The 19,359-nt window shown below is 45.7% G+C and overlaps 1 protein-coding gene across 1 annotated transcript in view; it reads right to left on the bottom strand.

Moving 5' to 3' along the window:
• LOC143774948 (uncharacterized) overlaps positions 1-6,225 on the bottom strand; it is an 82,712-nt gene extending 76,487 nt beyond the window's left edge. Inside the window, exons 1-4 of the mRNA XM_077262760.1 lie at positions 6,075-6,225; positions 5,449-5,558; positions 5,204-5,350; positions 4,010-4,285 (exon numbers count right to left, since the gene is read on the bottom strand). Coding sequence (XP_077118875.1) covers positions 4,010-4,285; positions 5,204-5,350; positions 5,449-5,558; positions 6,075-6,218 — 677 coding nt within the window. The 5' untranslated portion in view covers positions 6,219-6,225. The remainder of the gene's footprint in view (positions 1-4,009; positions 4,286-5,203; positions 5,351-5,448; positions 5,559-6,074) is intronic.
• Positions 6,226-19,359: the final 13,134 nt, after the last annotated feature.

Raw genomic sequence — 19,359 nt, 5'->3', positions numbered from 1 at the left:
CATTAGCGGACACCATGTCGCGTTTGGAGAGCCCCTGTGTGCCTAAACATTGGAGCTCCCGCACAAGTGACCCCATTTTGGAAACTAGACCTCCCAAGGAACTAATCTAGATGTGTGGTGAGCACTTTTAACCCCCAAGTGCTTCACAGAAGTTTATAACGCAGAGCCATGAAAATAAAAAATAATTTTTCTTTTCTCAAAAATGATTTTTTTAGCCCACAATTTTTTATTTTCCCAAGGGTAACAGGAGAAATTGGACCCCAAAAGTTGTTGTCCAGTTTCTCCTGAGTACGCTGATACCCCATATGTGGGGGTAAACCACTGTTTTGGCACACGTCGGGGTTCGGAAGGGAAGTAGTGACGTTTTGAAATGCAGACTTTGATGGAATGCTCTGCGGGCGTCAGGTTGCGTTTGCAGAGCCCCTGATGTGCCTAAACAGTAGGAACTCCCCACAAGTGACTCCATTTTGGAAACTAGACCCCCAAGGGAACTTATCTAGATGTGTGGTGAGCACTTTGAACCCCCAAGTGCTTCACAGAAGTTTATAACGCAGAGCCGTGAAAATAATAAATGTGTTTCCTTTCCTCAAAAATATTTTTTTAGCCCAGAATTTTTTATTTTTGCAAGAGTAACAGGAGAAATTGGACCCCAAAAGTTGTTGTCCAGTTTCTCCTGAGTACGCTGATACCCCATATGTGGCGGTAAACCACTGTTTTGGCACACGTCGGGGTTCGGAAGGGAAATAGTGACGTTTTGAAATGCAGACTTTGATGGAATGCTCTGCGGGCATCAGGTTGCGTTTGCAGAGACCCTGATGTGCCTAAACAGTAGGAATTCCCCACAAGTGACTCCATTTTGGAAACTAGACCCCCAAGGGAACTTATCTAGATGTGTGGTGAGCACTTTGAACCCCCAAGTGCTTCACAGAAGTTTATAACGCAGAGCCGTGAAAATAATAAATGTGTTTCCTTTCCTCAAAAATATTTTTTTAGCCCAGAATTTTTTATTTTTTCAAGAGTAACAGGAGAAATTGGACCCCAAAAGTTGTTGTCCAGTTTCTCCTGAGTACGCTGATACCCCATATGTGGGGGTAAACCACTGTTTGGGCACATGCCGGGGCTCGGAATGGAAGTAGTGACATTTTGGAATGCAGACTTTGATGGAATGGTCTGCGGGCATCATGTTACGTTTGCAGAGCCCCTGATATGCCTAAACAGTAGAAACCCCCCACAAGTGACCCCATTTTGGAAACTAGACCCCCCAAGGAACTTATCTAGATGTGTGGTGAGCACGTTCAACCCCCAAGTGCTTCACAGAAGTTTACAACGCAGAGCCGTGAAAATAAAAAATCATTTTTCTTTCCTCAAAAAAGATGTTTTAGCAAGCAATTTTTTGATTTCACAAGGGTAACAGGAGAATTTGGACCCCAATATTTGTTGCCCAGTTTGTTGTGAGTACGCTGATACCCCATATGTGGGGGTAAACCACTGTTTGGGCACACGTCAGGGCTCGGAAGGGAAGTAGTGACATTTGAAATGCAGACTTTGATGGAATGGTCTGCGGGCGTCACATTGCATTTGCAGAGCCCCTGATGTGCCTAAACAGTAGAAACACCCCACAAGTGACCCCATTTTGGAAACTAGACCCCCGAAGGAACTTATCTAGATGTGTGGTGAGCACTTTCAACCCCCAAGTGCTTCACAGAAGTTTATAACGCAGAGCCGTGAAAATAAAAAATAATTGTTCTTTCCTCAAAAATTATGCTTAGCAAGTAATTTTTTATTTTTGCAAGGGTAACAGGAGAAATTGGACCCCAACACTTGTTGCCCATTTTGTTTTGAGTACGCTGGTACCCCAAATGTGGGGGTAAACCACTGTTTGGGCACACGTCGGGGCTTGAAAGGGAGGGAGCACCATTTGACTTTTTGAACGCAAGATTGGCTGGAATCAATGGTGGCGCCATGTTGCGTTTGGAGACCCCTGATGTGCCTAAACAGTGGAAACCCCTCAATTCTAACTTCAACACTAACCTCAACACACTCCTAATCCTAATCCCAACTGTAGCCATAACCCTAATCACAACCCTAACCCCAACACACCCCTAACCACAACCCTAACCGCAACACACCCGTAACCCTAATTCCAACCCTAACCCTAATCCTAACCCTAATCCCAACCGTAACCCTAATCCCAACCCTAACCACAACTGTAACCCCAACACACCCCTAACCCTATCCGTAACCCTAACCACAAGCCTAATCTTAACCCTTATTTCAAACCCTAGCCCTAATTCCAACCCTAACTCTAATTCCAACCCTAACCCTAAGGCTATGTGCCCACGTTGCGGATTCGTGTGAGATTTTTCCGCACGATTTTTGAAAAATCTGCAGGTAAAAGGCACTGCGTTTTACCTGTGGATTTACAGCAGATTTCCAGTGTTTTTTGTGCGGATTTCACCTGCGGATTCCTATTGAGGAACAGGTGCAAAACGCTGCGGAATCCGCACAAAGAATTGACATGCTGCGGAAAATACAACGCAGCGTTTCTGCACGGAATTTTCCGCACCATGGGCACAGCGGATTTGGTTTTCCATAGGTGTACATGGTACTGTAAACCTGATGGAAAACTGCTTCGAATTCGCAGCGGCCAATCCGCTGCGGATCCGCGGCCGATCCGCTGCGGATCCGCGGCCGATCCGCTGCGGATCCGAGGCCGATCCGCTGCGGATCCGCGGCCGATCCGCTGCGGAACCGCGGCCGATCCGCTGCGGAACCGCGGCCGATCCGCTGCGGATCCGCGGCCGATCCGCTGCGGATCCGCGGCCGATCCGCTGCGGATCCGCGGCCCATCCGCTGCCGATCCGCTGCGGATCCGCGGCCTATCCGCTGCGGATCCGCTGCCAATCCGCTGCGGATCCGCAGCCAAATCCACACTGTGTGCACATGCCATAACCCTACCCCTAACCCTAACCCTACCCCTAACCCTAACCCTACCCCTAGTTCTAACCCTAGTTCTAACCCTAACCCTAGTGGAAAAAGAAAAAAAAATATTTTCTTTATTTTATAATTGTCCCTACCTATGGGGGTGATAAAGGGGGGGGGGTTTATTTATTATTTTTTTATTTTGATCGCTGCGATAGAACCTACCACAGCGATCAAAATGTACTTGTAATGAATCTGCCGGCTGGCAGATTCGGCGGGCGCACTGCGCATGCGCCCGCCATTTTCCAAGATGGCGGCGCCCATGGAGAAGACGGCCGGACACCGGGAGGGACATCGAAGCTAGGTAAGTATGGGGGGGTGGGATCGGAACACGGGGGGGGGATCGGAGGACCGGGGGAGCGGACAAGAGGACCGGGGGAGCGGACAGGAGGGAGGAGGGGAGCGGACAGGAGATCAGGGCAGAAAGGACGACTGGGGGGGCGATCGGTGGCGGTGGGGGGGGGCAGATCGGGGTCTCCAGCCATGGCAGATGCTATTGCAGCATCGGCCATGGCTGGATTGTAATATTTCACCATTTTCATAGGTGAAATTCTACAAATCGCTCTGATTGGCTGTTTCACTTTCAACAGCCAATCAGAGCGATCGTAGCCACGGGGGGGTGAAGCCACCCCCCCTGGGCTGAAGTACCACTCCCCCTGTCTCTGCAGATCGGGTGAAAATGGAGTTAACCCTTTCACCCGATCTGCAGGGACGCGATCTTTCCATGACGCCACATAGGCGTCACAGGTCGGATTGGCACCGACTTTCATGACGCCTACGTGGCGTCAAAGGTCGGGAAGGGGTTAAGGGAAACGCCTCATCCGATACCATCACAAAGGGTACTGGATGTGTGGAACCCGGCAAAGATCTTGGGGCTGGGAGCGTTCCGCCATCTTGAAGAATTTGCATCCCAATCTGTGACGTTCGCAACACCCGAGAATCCCCAGTACTACCATAGGCACCAACATCAATGGCAACAAATGTGTGATGGGCATCAGCCACCGCCATCAGGACCACTGAAAAATACTTCTTATAATTAAAGAAGCGTGATCCTGATCGTGCTGGCTGCTGAACCCTTACATGTTTACCATCGACTGCACCTATGCAGTTTGGGAAATTGGCCACAGACTGAAAGCCTGCTGCAACCTGCAGCCAAGTCTCCTCGGTTGGGGAAGGCATCACCATGGGCTGCAACTTCTGCCAGATGACGGTACATGTACACCTCACAATGTTAGAGATGGTAGATTTACCAACCCTAAATTGGAGGTGCAGGGATGTATAGCTCTCTCCTGTGTCCAAAAATCTGCAAAGAAACAAAAAAGAATATTAGAAGTGTCACACAAAAATTTTATTAAAACATGTCACAAGTTAAGGCCGCTATAATATGCGTCCAGCACCATTCATGTGTTATGTTAAGCATTGAATAATGCTGGCATTAACACCCGGCACAACACAAAGGGTGTAAACACACTAAAAAAAGGCCTGATGGGACTTGTGCACACACACATGCGAGATATGACCGAGTGTTGCATGGTAATCCCCGGACCTGCTGCATGCACTCTGTTGTGGAGCGTGCGGCTCCATGTATTGGTATGTGGGTGCACACTCCGCTCCAGAGTGCAGGCGGCAGGGCTGGGGATTACCATGCGACACTCGGCCGTATCTCACGTGTGTGTATGTGTGCTCCCCGTCCAACAAGAGGGGTGGCTGTGTGGGCGTGTGTGTGTTTGTGTGCAAGCAAGAGAGAGAGGGAGAGAGACATGTAACGCAACCGTGGGCTGAATTATAACAACACGGATGGCTTGCAGGGATAAAAGCACTACAGTAGGCGCAGTTACACGGTGGCATGTGATGCAGTCAAATCCCATTCTTCCCTGATGGCGCTGAAATCATGCACAGTAGGGGAGAATGATGACAGCATCTTCATCACCGTCCGCCAGAGAGCATCGATTCCTGTAACGCTTGTCATGCAGAGGACATCAATGTGTGTTCTCAATGTGCACGTGCGTGGGACACTATGTGGCACGTGCAAATGTTATCAATTTGGCATGTCAGCGTGTTTTGCCAACGGACACAAGGCCGCACAAAACAAGCTGACATGTGCATAGATGAGTAGGTCAGTGTCTCCAGGAGATATGAAAAATTTAATCACACATACTGGACACAGAGACGTGTGAAATAGAGACCTAACGACATTCCAACAAAACAAATTGTTACTTACCGCAAGGTGATGAGCAGCCTTTCCTCTGCAGAGATGGCCTTCCTCATAAAAGTGTCATGCAGTGTCAAATGGGGTGCCAGGATGGTGAGCAGTCTGTCGAACGCCAGAATGGATAGCCGACAAAAAGATAGAAATTTGTCCGGATATCTAAAAATTGTAAAAGACACACAAAAAAAAGGGTTACTTCACAAGTAACATTGTTAGCAAAAAAAGTTAAATTTGTCTTTCAATATATTTCAACTTACCTCCTCAAGTCATTGTAAAGGACATAAAAGTGCCCCTTCTGTGTGCGCTCTGCTACAAGAGGGTGCACCCACATTCTTTTCTGTGCACGCCTTCTCTGCCGCCGCTGCCTCTAAAATAAAAATATATATATATATTTTTTAAAACACAACAATGAGAAAAATATATCAAACATGCCTGGAAAGCAATGCGGAATATGTAAGTTAACGTGTCCACGTTCAGGATGGCCGTCGTTATCGTCGGAGCGCCAAAGCCGCTCTGTGCAAAGCCCCACCCCCTTCTGGGACGCGATGATGCCAGATGTGTTCATTGTACAAATCCGGCATCATCGCACCCCACGCATAGGGCCCTGTGTTATTCCTTGCGGAGCCGCAGTGTCTCTGCAAGGAACACGGACATGCTGTGATCTTAAAAGACGCGCAGCATGTCCGGAGTCGCAGGGCCGACGGATGACGCACAGTGGACACGTGATTTCATTAAATCCCCTCCACTATGCTGTTACATCTGGATGCTGCATGTTTGACACTGCGGCCCCACGCAGCGCCAAACACGCAGCGTTTCCAGAACGTGGACATGTACCCTTAACCCAATATATAAAACAAAAGTAAAAAAACAGACATCTGCTTACCTGACGTGTATGACGATTCAGGATTAGAAGCAGCAACCCCAGGATCGCAATCCGGTGTGGCGTGCGGAGCTGGATCCGCGGGCTGTGATCTGGCCTACGCTCAGCACTCTGCGGAGCACTGTCATTCAAAACACGTCCACTCATTTTGGTGTGTTATTCCCAAAATGGAGGATGGAAGAAGAAAAGGGTTGGACAAGGAAATGACATCATTTCTTTTTTTTTTTTCCCCACTACAGTTAAGCTTTATTTGTGTCAAACAAACAGACAATCTGCAGAGAAAACTGCATAAAAAACCACACTAAAAACTGCATCAAAAAACGCACCAAAAACGCACCAAAAACCACACCTGCGTTTTCTGCCAAGAGCTGCGGTTTTTAGTGCAGAAAAATCCGTAGGGAAATCTGCAATGTGTGAACATGGCCTAATTCTGACCTGAAAATTATTTTTACCTGCATCCTGGCCAATAGGCTTAACTGCTGGCTACCCAGACTTATTAACCCCTTCCCGACATTTGACGTACTATCCCGTCGAGGTGGGGTGGGCCCGTATGACCGCCGACGGGATAGTACGTCATCACCGATCAGCGGCGCTCACGGGGGGAGCGCGGCCGATCGCGGCCGGGTGTCAGCTGCATATCGCAGCTGACATCTGGCACTATGTGCCAGGAGCGGTCACGGACCGCCCCCGGCACATTAACCCTTGGCACACCGCGATCAAACATGATCGCGGTGTACCGGCGGTATAGGGAAGCATCGCGCAGGGAGGGGGCTCCCTGCGGGCTTCCCTGAGACCCCCGGAGCAACGCGATGTGATCGCGTTGCTCTGAGGGTCTCCTACCTCCCTCCTCGCCGCAGGTCCCGGATCCAAGATGGCCGCGGCATCCGGGTCCTGCAGGGAGGGAGGTGGCTTACCGAGTGTCTGCTCAGAGCAGACACTTGGTAAGCCTGCAGCCCTGCACAGCAGATCGCAGATCTGGCAGAGTGCTGTGCACACTGCCAGATCAATGATCTGTGATGTCCCCCCCTGGGACAAAGTAAAAAAGTAAAAAAAAATTCCCCACATGTGTGTAAAAAAAAAATAAAAAAAATATCCTAAATAAAGAAAAAAATATATATATATTATTCCCATAAATACATTTCTTTAGCTAAATAAAATAAAAAAAACAATAAAAGTACACATATTTAGTATCGCCGCGTCCGTAACAACCCAACCTATAAAACTGCCCCACTAGTTAACCCCTTCAGTAAACACCGTAAGAAAAAAAAAAAAAAACGAGGCAAAAAACAACGCTTTATTATCATACCGCCAAACAAAAAGTGGAATAACACGCGATCAAAAAGACTGATATAAATAACCATGGTACCGCTGAAAACGTCATCTTGTCCCGCAAAAAAAGAGCCACCATACAGCATCATCAGCAAAAAAATAAAAAAGTTATAGTCCTGAGAATAAAGCAATACCAAAATAATTATTTTTTCTATAAAATAGTTTTTATCGTATAAAAGCGCCAAAACATAAAAAAATGATATAAATGAGATATCGCTGTAATCGTACTGACCCGACGAATAAAACTGCTTTATCAATTTTACCAAACGCGGAACGGTATAAACGCCTCCCCCAAAAGAAATTCATGAATAGCTGGTTTTTGATCACTCTGCCTCACAAAAATCGAAATAAAAAGCGATCAAAAAATGTCACGTGTCTGAAAATGTTACCAGTAAAAACATCAACTCGTCCCGCAAAAAACAAGATCTCACATGACTCTGTGGACTCAAATATGGAAAAATTACAGCTCTCAAAATGTGGTAACGCAAAAAATATTTTTTGCAATGAAAAGCGTCTTTCAGTGTGTGACAGCTGCCAATCATAAAAATCCGCTAAATAACCCGCTATAAAAGTAAATCAAACCCCCCTTCATCACCCCCTTAGTTAGGGAAAAATAAAAAAATTAAAAAATGTATTTATTTCCATTTTCCCATTAGGGTTAGGGTTAGGGCTAGAGTTAGGACTAGAGTTAGGGCTAGGGTTAGGGTTAGGGCTAGGGTTAGGGCTAGGGTTAGGGTTAGGGCTAGGGTTGGGGCTAGGGTTGGGGCTAGGGTTAGGGCTAGGGTTAGGGCTAGGGTTGGGGCTAGGGTGAGGGCTATGTGTTGTGAATTTGGTTTTTGGGCTCCCCCGGTGGTCACTGGTGGTACTGGACTTGTGTGCTTCACTTTCTCTGTTCACCTGTTTCCATCAGGATATGGGTGTATCCTATTTAGCCTTGCTGCTCAGTTATTCTAGTGCCGGCCATCAATGTAACCAGAGCCTTTCTGTTGCATGTTCCTGCTCCTAGACTACTATCAGCTAAGTTGGACTCTTAGTCCTAAGTTTGTTTTGCATTTTTGTTCCAGTTCACAGTTATGTTATTTTTCTGTAGCTGGAAGCTCTTGTGGGCCGAAATTGCCACTCCGGTGTCATGAGTTGACACATGAGTCTTAAAGTAATTTCGGGATGGTATTTTAATAGGGTTTTCAGCTGACCGTGAAGTTCCCTATTGTATCTTCTTGCTATCTAGTAAGCGGACCTCGCTTTGCTGAACCTACCTTCATACTGCGTATGTCTTTTCCTCTGAACTCACCGTCAATATATGTGGGGGGCTTCTGTCTCCTTTTTGGGGGAATTTCCCTAGAAGTAAGCCAGGTCTGTCTTTTCCTCTATTAGGGTTAGTTAGTCCTCCGGCTGGCGCTAGGCGTCTAGGGATAAAACGTAGGTACGCCACCCGGCCACTGCTAGTTGTGTGGTAGGTTTAGCTCACGGTCAGCTCGAGATTCCATCACCCAAGAGCTAGTCTGTTGTTTAAGTTCTCTGACGTTCCCTTGCCATTGGGAACCATGACAGTATGGCCGGCCCAGGGTTAAAACCGTTGGCAGAAGAAAGGAGAGAAAAAGAAGTCTGCAGATTTTTTTTTTTTTTTCCTTCTGAGTTTGCTTTTTAGTTGACTCAGTTGCATTTTTGCTCTAATTGCAGCCTTTGTCTCTCTCTCTCCTTCTAATCCTTGAATGGCTCTGATCTCACCTGATTAAAATGGATCCTCAGAGTTTGGCTACAGGTTTGAATAATCTTGCTACGAAGGTTCAAAATTTACAGGATTTTGTTATTCATGCTCCTATATCTGAACCTAGAATTCCTATACCAGAATTTTTCTCCGGGGATAGATCTCGTTTCCTGAATTTCAAAAATAATTGTAAATTATTTCTTTCCCTGAGATCTCGCTCCGCTGGAGATCCCGCACAGCAGGTTAAGATAGTAATTTCCTTGCTGCGGGGTGACCCTCAAAACTGGGCATTTGCATTGGCACCCGGGGATCCTGCGTTGCTCAATGTGGATGCGTTTTTTCTGGCTTTGGGGTTGCTTTATGAGGAACCTAATTTAGAGATTCAGGCTGAAAAAGCCTTGATGGCCCTATCTCAAGGGCAAGATGAAGCTGAAATATACTGCCAAAAATTTCGTAAATGGTCTGTGCTTACTCAGTGGAATGAGTGCGCCCTGGCGGCGAATTTCAGAGAGGGTCTCTCTGATGCCATTAAAGATGTTATGGTGGGGTTCCCTGCACCTACAGGTCTGAATGAGTCCATGACAATGGCTATTCAGATTGATCGGCGTTTGCGGGAGCGCAAACCTGTGCACCATTTGGCGGTGTCTTCTGAGAAGGCTCCAGAAAATATGCAATGTGATAGAATTCTGTCCAGAAGCGAACGGCAGAATTTTAGGCGAAAAAATGGGTTGTGCTTCTATTGTGGTGATTCAACTCATGTTATATCAGCATGCTCTAAACGTACAAAAAAGGTTGATAAGTCTATTTCAATTGGCACTTTACAGTCTAAGTTTATTCTGTCTGTGACCTTGATTTGTTCATTATCGTCAATTACCGCGGATGCCTATGTCGACTCTGGCGCCGCTTTGAGTCTAATGGATTGGTCCTTTGCCAGGCGCTGTGGGTTTGATCTAGAGCCTCTGGAAGTTCCTATACCTCTGAAGGGTATTGACTCTACACCATTGGCTAGTAATAAACCACAATACTGGACACAAGTGACTATGCGTATGAATCCAGACCATCAGGAGATGATTCGCTTCCTTGTGTTGTACAATCTACATGACGTTTTGGTGCTCGGATTACCATGGTTACAATCTCATAACCCAGTCCTTGACTGGAAAGCTATGTCTGTGTTAAGCTGGGGATGTCAGGGGGCTCATGGGGACGTACCTTTGGTTTCCATTTCGTCATCTATTCCCTCTGAGATTCCGGAATTTTTGTCTGATTATCGTGATGTTTTTGAGGAGCCTAAGCTTGGTTCACTACCTCCTCACAGAGATTGCGATTGTACCATAGATCTGATTCCGGGCAGTAAATTTCCAAAGGGTCGTTTATTTAATCTATCTGTACCTGAACATGCTGCTATGCGAGAATATATTAAGGAGTCCCTGGAAAAGGGACATATTCGTCCTTCTTCATCTCCCTTAGGAGCCGGTTTTTTCTTTGTATCTAAAAAAGATGGCTCTTTGAGGCCGTGTATTGATTATCGACTCTTGAATAAAATTACAGTCAAATATCAGTATCCTCTGCCACTGCTGACTGATTTGTTTGCTCGAATAAAGGGGGCTAAGTGGTTCTCTAAGATTGATCTCCGTGGGGCGTATAATTTGGTGCGAATTAAGCAGGGGGATGAGTGGAAAACCGCATTTAATACGCCCGAGGGCCATTTTGAGTATTTAGTAATGCCTTTTGGTCTTTCAAATGCCCCTTCAGTCTTTCAGTCCTTTATGCATGACATTTTCCGTGAATATTTGGATAAATTTATGATCGTGTATCTGGATGATATTTTGATTTTTTCGGATGACTGGGATTCTCATGTCCAACAGGTCAGGAGGGTTTTTCAGGTTTTGCGGGCTAATTCCTTGTGTGTGAAGGGTTCTAAGTGTATTTTTGGGGTTCAAAAGATTTCTTTTTTGGGGTACATTTGTTCCCCCTCTTCCATTGAGATGGATCCTGTCAAGGTTCGGGCTATTTGTGATTGGACGCAGCCTTCTTCTCTTAAGAGCCTTCAGAAATTTTTGGGCTTTGCTAATTTTTATCGTCGATTTATAACTGGTTTTTCTGATGTTGCTAAACCTTTGACTGATTTGACCAAAAAGGGTGCTGATGTTGCTGATTGGTCCCCTGCTGCTGTGGAGGCCTTTCGGGAGCTTAAGCGCCGCTTTTCTTCCGCCCCTGTGTTGCGTCAGCCTGATGTTACTCTTCCTTTTCAGCTTGAGGTCGATGCTTCCGAGATCGGAGCTGGGGCGGTCTTGTCGCAGAAAAGTTCCGACTGCTCCGTGATGAGACCTTGTGCGTTCTTTTCACGAAAATTTTCGCCCGCCGAGCGAAATTATGATATTGGTAATCGGGAGCTTTTGGCTATGAAGTGGGCTTTTGAGGAGTGGCGTCATTGGCTTGAGGGGGCTAGACATCGGGTGGTGGTATTGACCGATCAGAAGAATTTGATTTATCTTGAGTCTGCCAGGCGCCTGAATCCTAGACAGGCGCGCTGGTCGTTGTTTTTCTCTCGGTTTAATTTTGTGGTCTCATACTTACCAGGTTCTAAAAATGTGAAGGCGGATGCCCTTTCTAGGAGTTTTGAGCCTGATTCCCCTGGTGATTCTGAACCTACAGGTATCCTTAAGGATGGGGTGATATTATCTGCTGTTTCCCCAGACCTGCGACGGGCTTTGCAGGAGTTTCAGGCGGATAGACCTGATCGTTGCCCGCCTGGTAGACTGTTTGTTCCTGATGATTGGACCAGTAGAGTCATCTCGGAGGTTCATTCTTCTGTGTTGGCAGGTCATCCCGGGATCTTTGGTACCAGGGATTTGGTGGCTAGGTCCTTCTGGTGGCCTTCCCTGTCTCGAGATGTACGAGTTTTTGTGCAGTCTTGTGATGTTTGTGCTCGGGCCAAACCTTGTTGTTCTCGGGCCAGCGGATTGTTGTTATCTTTGCCTATTCCGAAGAGGCCTTGGACTCACATCTCTATGGATTTTATTTCTGATCTCCCTGTTTCTCAGAAAATGTCTGTCATCTGGGTGGTGTGTGACCGTTTTTCAAAGATGGTCCATTTGGTGCCCTTGCCTAAGTTGCCTTCCTCATCCGAGTTGGTTCCTCTGTTTTTTCAAAATGTGGTTCGCTTGCATGGTATTCCGGAGAATATCGTTTCTGACAGGGGGACCCAGTTCGTGTCTAGATTTTGGCGGGCGTTCTGTGCTAGGATGGGCATTGATTTGTCTTTTTCGTCTGCGTTCCATCCTCAGACTAATGGCCAGACTGAGCGAGCTAATCAGACCTTGGAGACTTATTTGAGGTGTTTTGTGTCTGCGGATCAGGATGACTGGGTTGCCTTTTTGCCGTTGGCGGAGTTTGCCCTCAATAATCGGGCAAGTTCTGCCACTTTGGTTTCTCCTTTCTTTTGCAATTCGGGGTTTCATCCTCGTTTTTCTTCCGGTCAGGTGGAGTCTTCGGATTGTCCTGGAGTGGATACTGTGGTGGATAGGTTGCATCGGATTTGGGGACAGGTGGTGGACAATTTGGAGTTGTCCCAGGAGAAGACTCGGCATTTTGCTAACCACCGTCGTCGTGTTGGTCCTCGACTTCGTGTTGGGGACTTGGTGTGGTTGTCTTCTCGTTTTGTCCCTATGAGGGTTTCTTCTCCTAAGTTTAAGCCTCGGTTCATCGGCCCGTATAAGATTTTGGAGATTCTTAACCCCGTGTCCTTTCGATTGGACCTCCCAGCATCATTTTCTATCCATAATGTCTTCCATCGGTCATTATTGCGCAGGTATGAGGTACCGGTTGTGCCTTCCGTTGAGCCTCCCGCTCCGGTGTTGGTTGAGGGTGAATTGGAGTACGTTGTGGAGAAGATCTTGGACTCCCGTGTTTCCAGACGGAAACTTCAGTATCTGGTCAAGTGGAAGGGCTACGGTCAAGAGGATAATTCTTGGGTGACAGCCTCTGATGTTCATGCCTCTGATTTGGTCCGTGCCTTTCATAGGGCTCATCCTGATCGCCCTGGTGGTTCTTGTGAGGGTTCGGTGCCCCCTCCTTGAGGGGGGGGTACTGTTGTGAATTTGGTTTTTGGGCTCCCCCGGTGGTCACTGGTGGTACTGGACTTGTGTGCTTCACTTTCTCTGTTCACCTGTTTCCATCAGGATATGGGTGTATCCTATTTAGCCTTGCTGCTCAGTTATTCTAGTGCCGGCCATCAATGTAACCAGAGCCTTTCTGTTGCATGTTCCTGCTCCTAGACTACTATCAGCTAAGTTGGACTCTTAGTCCTAAGTTTGTTTTGCATTTTTGTTCCAGTTCACAGTTATGTTATTTTTCTGTAGCTGGAAGCTCTTGTGGGCCGAAATTGCCACTCTGGTGTCATGAGTTGACACATGAGTCTTAAAGTAATTTCGGGATGGTATTTTAATAGGGTTTTCAGCTGACCGTGAAGTTCCCTATTGTATCTTCTTGCTATCTAGTAAGCGGACCTCGCTTTGCTGAACCTACCTTCATACTGCGTATGTCTTTTCCTCTGAACTCACCGTCAATATATGTGGGGGGCTTCTGTCTCCTTTTTGGGGGAATTTCCCTAGAGGTAAGCCAGGTCTGTCTTTTCCTCTATTAGGGTTAGTTAGTCCTCCGGCTGGCGCTAGGCGTCTAGGGATAAAACGTAGGTACGCCACCCGGCCACTGCTAGTTGTGTGGTAGGTTTAGCTCACGGTCAGCTCGAGATTCCATCACCCAAGAGCTAGTCTGTTGTTTAAGTTCTCTGACGTTCCCTTGCCATTGGGAACCATGACAGCTATGGTTAGGGTTGGGGCTAGGGTTGGGGCTAGGGTTAGGGCTAGGGTTAGGGCTAGGGTTAGGGCTAGTGTTACGGCTAGTGTTAGGGCTAGTGATAGGGCTAGGGTTATTGCTAGGGTTAGGGTTAGGGCTAGGGTTGGGGCTAGGGTTGGGGCTACAGTTAGGGTTGGGGCTAAAGATAGGGTTAGGGTTTGGATTACATTTACGGTTGGGAATAGGGTTGGGTGTGTCTGGGTTAGAGGAGTGGTTAGGGTTACTGTTGGGATTAGGGTAAGGGGTGTGTTTGGATTAGGGTTTCAGTTATAATTGGGGGGTTTCCACTGTTTAGGCACATCAGGGGCTCTCCAAACGGGACATGGCATCCGATCTGAATTCCAGCCAATTCTGCGTTGAAAAAGGAAAACAGTGCTCCTTCCCTTCAGAGCTCTCCCGTGTGCGCAAACAGGGGTTTACCCCAACATATGGGGTATCAGCGTACTCAGGACAAATTGGACATCATCTTTTGGGGTCCAATTTATCCTGCTACCCTTGGGAAAATACAAAACTGGGGGCCAAAAAATAAGTTTTGTGGGAAAAAAAAGATTTTTTATTTTCACGGCTCTGCGTTGTAAACTGTAGTGAAACACTTGGGGGTTCAAAGTTCTCACAACACATCTAGATAAGTTCCTTGGGGGGTCTAGTTTCCAATATGGGGTCACTTGTAGGGGGTTTGTACTGTTTGGGTACATCAGGGGCTCTGCAAATGCAACGTGACGCCTGCAGACCAATCCATTTAAGTCTGCATTCCAAATGGCGCTCCTTCCCTTCCGAGCTCTGTCATGCGCCCAAACAGTGATTCCCCCCACATTTGGGGTATCAGCGTACTCAGGACAAATTGAACAACAACTTTTGGGGTCCAATTTATCCTGATACCCTTGTGAAAATACAAAACTGGGGGCTAAAAAATCATTTTTGTGAAGAAAAAAAAAAGAATTTTTATTTTCACGGCTCTGCGTTATAAACTGTAGTGAAACACTTGGGGGTTCAAAGTTCTCACAACACATCTAGATAAGTTCCTTGGGGGGTCTAGTTTCCAATATGGGGTCACTTGTGGGGGGTTTGTACTGTTTGGGTACATCAGGGGCTCTGCAAATGCAACGTGACGCCTGCAGACCAATCCATTTAAGTCTGCATTCCAAATGGCGCTCCTCCCCTTCTGAGCTCTGTCATGTGCCCAAACAGTGATTCCCCCCCACATATGGGGTATCAGCGTACTCAGGACAAATTGAACAACAACTTTTGGGGTCCAATTTATCCTGATACCCTTGTGAAAATACAAAACTGGGGGCTAAAAAATCATTTTTGTGAAAAAAAAAAGAAATTTTATTTTCACGGCTCTGCATTATAAACTGTAGTGAAACACTTGGGGGTTCAAAGTTCTCACAACACATCTAGATAAGTTCCTTAGGGGGTCTAGTTTCCAATATGGGGTCACTTGTGGGGGGTTTGTACTGTTTGGGTACATCAGGGGCTCTGCAAATGCAATGTGACGCCTGCAGACCAATCCATTTAAGTCTGCATTCCAAATGGCGCTCCTTCCCTTCCGAGCTCTGTCATGCGCCCAAACAGTGGTTCCCCCCCACATATGGGGTATCATTGTACTCAGGACAAATTGGACAACAATGTTTGGGGTCCAATTTATCCTGATACCCTTGTGAAAATACAAAACTGGGGGCTAAAAATCATTTTTGTGAAAAAAAAAAAAGAATTTTTATTTTCACGGCTCTGCGTTATAAACTGTAGTGAAACACTTGGGGGTTCAAAGCTATCAAAACACATCTAGATAAGTTCCTTAGGGGGTCTACTTTCCAAAATGGTGTCACTTGTGGGGGGTTTTAATGTTTAGGCACATCAGGGGCTCTCCAAACGCAACATGGCATCCCATCTTAATTCCAGTCAATTTTGCATTGAAAAGTAAAATAGCGCTCCTTCCCTTCCGAGCTCTGCTATGCACCCAAACAGTGGTTTACCCCCACATATGGGGTATCGTCATACTCAGGACAAGTTGCACAACAACTTTTGTGGTCTAATTTCTTCTCTTACCCTTGGGGAAATAAAAAAATGGGGGCGAAAAGATCATTTTTGTGAAAAAATATGATTTTTTATTTTTACGGCTCTGCATTATAAACTTCTGTGAAGCACTTGTTGGGTCAAAGTGCTCAACACACATCTAGATAAGTTCCTTAAGGGGTCTACTTTCCAAAATGGTGTCACTTGTGGGGGGTTTCAATGTTTAGGCACATCAGGGGCTCTCCAAACGCAACATGGCGTCCCATCTCAATTCCAGTCAATTTTGCATTGAAAAGTCAAATTGCGCTCCTTCCCTTCCGAGCTCTGCCCTGCGCCCAAACAATGGTTTACACCCACATATGGGGTATCAGTGTACTCAGGACAAATTGCACAACAATTTTTGGGGTCCAATTTCTTCTCTTACCCTTGGGAAAATAAAAAATTGGGGTCGAAAAGATCATTTTTGTGAAAAAATATGATTTTTTATTTTTACGGCTCTGCATTATAAACTTCTGTGAAGCACTTGTTGGGTCAAAGTGCTCACCACACATCTAGATAAGATCCTTAGGGGGTCTACTTTCCAAAATGGTGTCACTTGTGGGGGTTTCAATGTTTAGGCACATCAGGGGCTCTCCAAATGCAACATGGCGTCCCATCTCAATTCCAGTCAATTTTGCATTGAAAAGTCAAATGGCGCTCCTTCCCTTCCGAGCTCTGCCCTGCGCCCAAACAATGGTTTACACCCACATATGGGGTATCAGTGTACTCAGGACAAATTGCACAACAATTTTTGGGGTCCAATTTCTTCTCTTACCCTTGGGAAAATAAAAAATTGGGGGCGAAAAATCATTTTTGTGAAAAAATATGATTTTTTATTTTTACGGCTCTGCATTATAAACTTCTGTCAAGCACTTGTTGGGTCAAAGTGCTCACCACACATCTAGATAAGATCCTTAGGGGGTCTACTTTCCAAAATGGTGTCACTTGTGGGGGGTTTCAATGTTTAGGCACATCAGGGGCTCTCCAAATGCAACATGGCGTCCCATCTCAATTCCAGTCAATTTTGCATTGAAAAGTCAAATGGCGCTCCTTTCCTTCCGAGCTCTGCCATGCGCCCAAACAGTGGTTTACCCCCACATTTGGGGTATCAGCGTACTCAGGACAAATTGTACAACAAATTTTGGGGTCTATTTTCTCCTGTTGCCCTTGGTAAAATAAAACAAATTGGAGCTGAAATAAATTTTGTGTGAAAAAAAGTTAAATGTTTATTTTTATTTAAACATTCCAAAAATTCCTGTGAAACACCTGAAGGGTTAATAAACTTCTTAAAAGTGGTTTTGAGTACCTTGAGGGGTGCAGTTTTTAGAATGGTGTCACACTTGGGTATTTTCTATCATATAGACCCCTCAAAATGACTTCAAATGAGATGTGGTCCCTAAAAAAAAATGGTGTTGTAAAAATGAGAAATTGCTGGTCAACTTTTAACCCTTATAACTCCGTCACAAAAAAAAATTTTGGTTCCAAAATTGTGCTGATGTAAAGTAGACATGTGGGAAATGTTACTTATTAAGTATTTTGCGTGACATATGTCTGTGATTTAAGGGCATAAAAATTCAAAGTTGGAAAATTGCGAAATTTTCAAAATTTTCGCCAAATATTCGTTTTTTTCACAAATAAATGCAAGTTATATCGAAGAAATTTTACCACTATCATGAAGTACAATATGTCTTGAGAAAACAATGTCAGAATCGCCAAGATCCGTTGAAGCGTTCCAGAGTTATAACCTCATAAAGGGACAGTGGTCAGAATTGTAAAAATTGGCCCGGTCATTAACGTGCAAACCACCCTTGGGGGTGAAGGGGTTAATAAGGATCAAGTAGGCTTTGTCCCCTTTCGTCAGGGAGGCGACAATACCAGACGGGCGATAGATTTGATAGAGGTTTCCAACAGAAATAATGTTCAAACCCTAGTACTGAGCCTTGATGCAGAAAAGGCATTTGATCGACTAAATTGGTCTTTTTTGTTTGAGACATTGAACACTGACGGCTATAAGGGCATTATATAGATCTCCTTCAGCCTCAATTAAATTACCATACCATTCCTTACCTTCTTTTAACATTGCGAATGGTACCCGTCATGGATGCACCCTTTCGCCTTTATCATATGTAATGCACATAGAACCACTAGCGGCAATGATTTGACAAAATCCTAATATTCAGGAGTGGAGGTCAGGAACTAAAATTACAAGATCTCTTTTTCGCAGATGGAGACCTATGGGGAGTGCATTACAGTATGTGGAGACCTATGGGTAGTGCATTATACTATATTGAGGACTATCTGGTGTATTATGCCATATGAAGGCTTTCTAGGGGGCCATCCTACAGTGTGGAGATTACAGTGAGGGGGCCATCATACATCATTGGAGCCATTAAACAGTTTGGGGGCCACTATGGGCTCAGTATATATACAGTGAGTGGGCATTGTACTGTGTATAAGAGAGCATCATGCTGTGTATAGAGGAGCTGTACAGGGGGAGACTTAGGACATTATTAAATGTAAAGTGGGCACTTATTGTTATAGGGAAATTCTGGTTACTGTGACTGTCAAAGGGGCACACAGGGCAATATTAGTTTTTAGGGGACAAAATGTGGGCACTGTTTTCTAGGGCACTTGCACCTGGCATTACTATATTCTAAAGGGTTGCTCTAGAATTTAGAGGGTACAGAGACCACACAGCAAGTGCAGTAATAGGGACACATATGGCAGCAGCATTGGGGTACCAGAAGGATGTGGAGTTTGTGCAGGTTGGGAAAAGTTCCATTGGGGATAAGTGCTGAAAATGTGAAATATGAAATGTATCTTTGTTGTATTCTCTGAGACGAGTCCTCGCTGGAGGAGTTGTCATGTCGGTCTGGGCCAGATGGAAAAGAACATCAGCTGTAAGTCACCATCTATAACTGTGCTGTGATCTCTTATATGTTCTGTAGGACTGCTACTTACCACTGACCATATGGCGGTAATATCTATGTTGGTCTTTATATAGAGATTATCTTCAGTAACAGCGCCGTCATCTGCTGAGGTTCTCCTCCACTATTAGGATGCGTCACCCAGTTATAATGAAGGGTACCTGGTTAGGGGCCCACTCAGATATCCCCCCCCCCACCCCCGAACCAAAACCCTAGATGCGCCTCTGGTTACGGAGTTTGGAAAATGGTGACAAAAGCAAAAAGAAAATTTCACACAAATTTCCGAATTTTTTTACACTACTTAAATAAAAATTAACTGTACATATTTAGTATTTGCGTACTCACACTGCCCTGGGGAATCATATTGCCAAGTCAGGTATACCGTACAGTGAACATGATAAATTAGAAAAAC

This window comes from Ranitomeya variabilis, chromosome 5 (genome assembly GCF_051348905.1).
Source record: "Ranitomeya variabilis isolate aRanVar5 chromosome 5, aRanVar5.hap1, whole genome shotgun sequence".
NCBI classification, from domain to species: Eukaryota; Metazoa; Chordata; class Amphibia; order Anura; family Dendrobatidae; genus Ranitomeya; species Ranitomeya variabilis.
The sequence above is the reverse complement of the archived record's forward strand: the minus strand, read 5'-3'. Positions and strand labels throughout refer to the sequence as shown.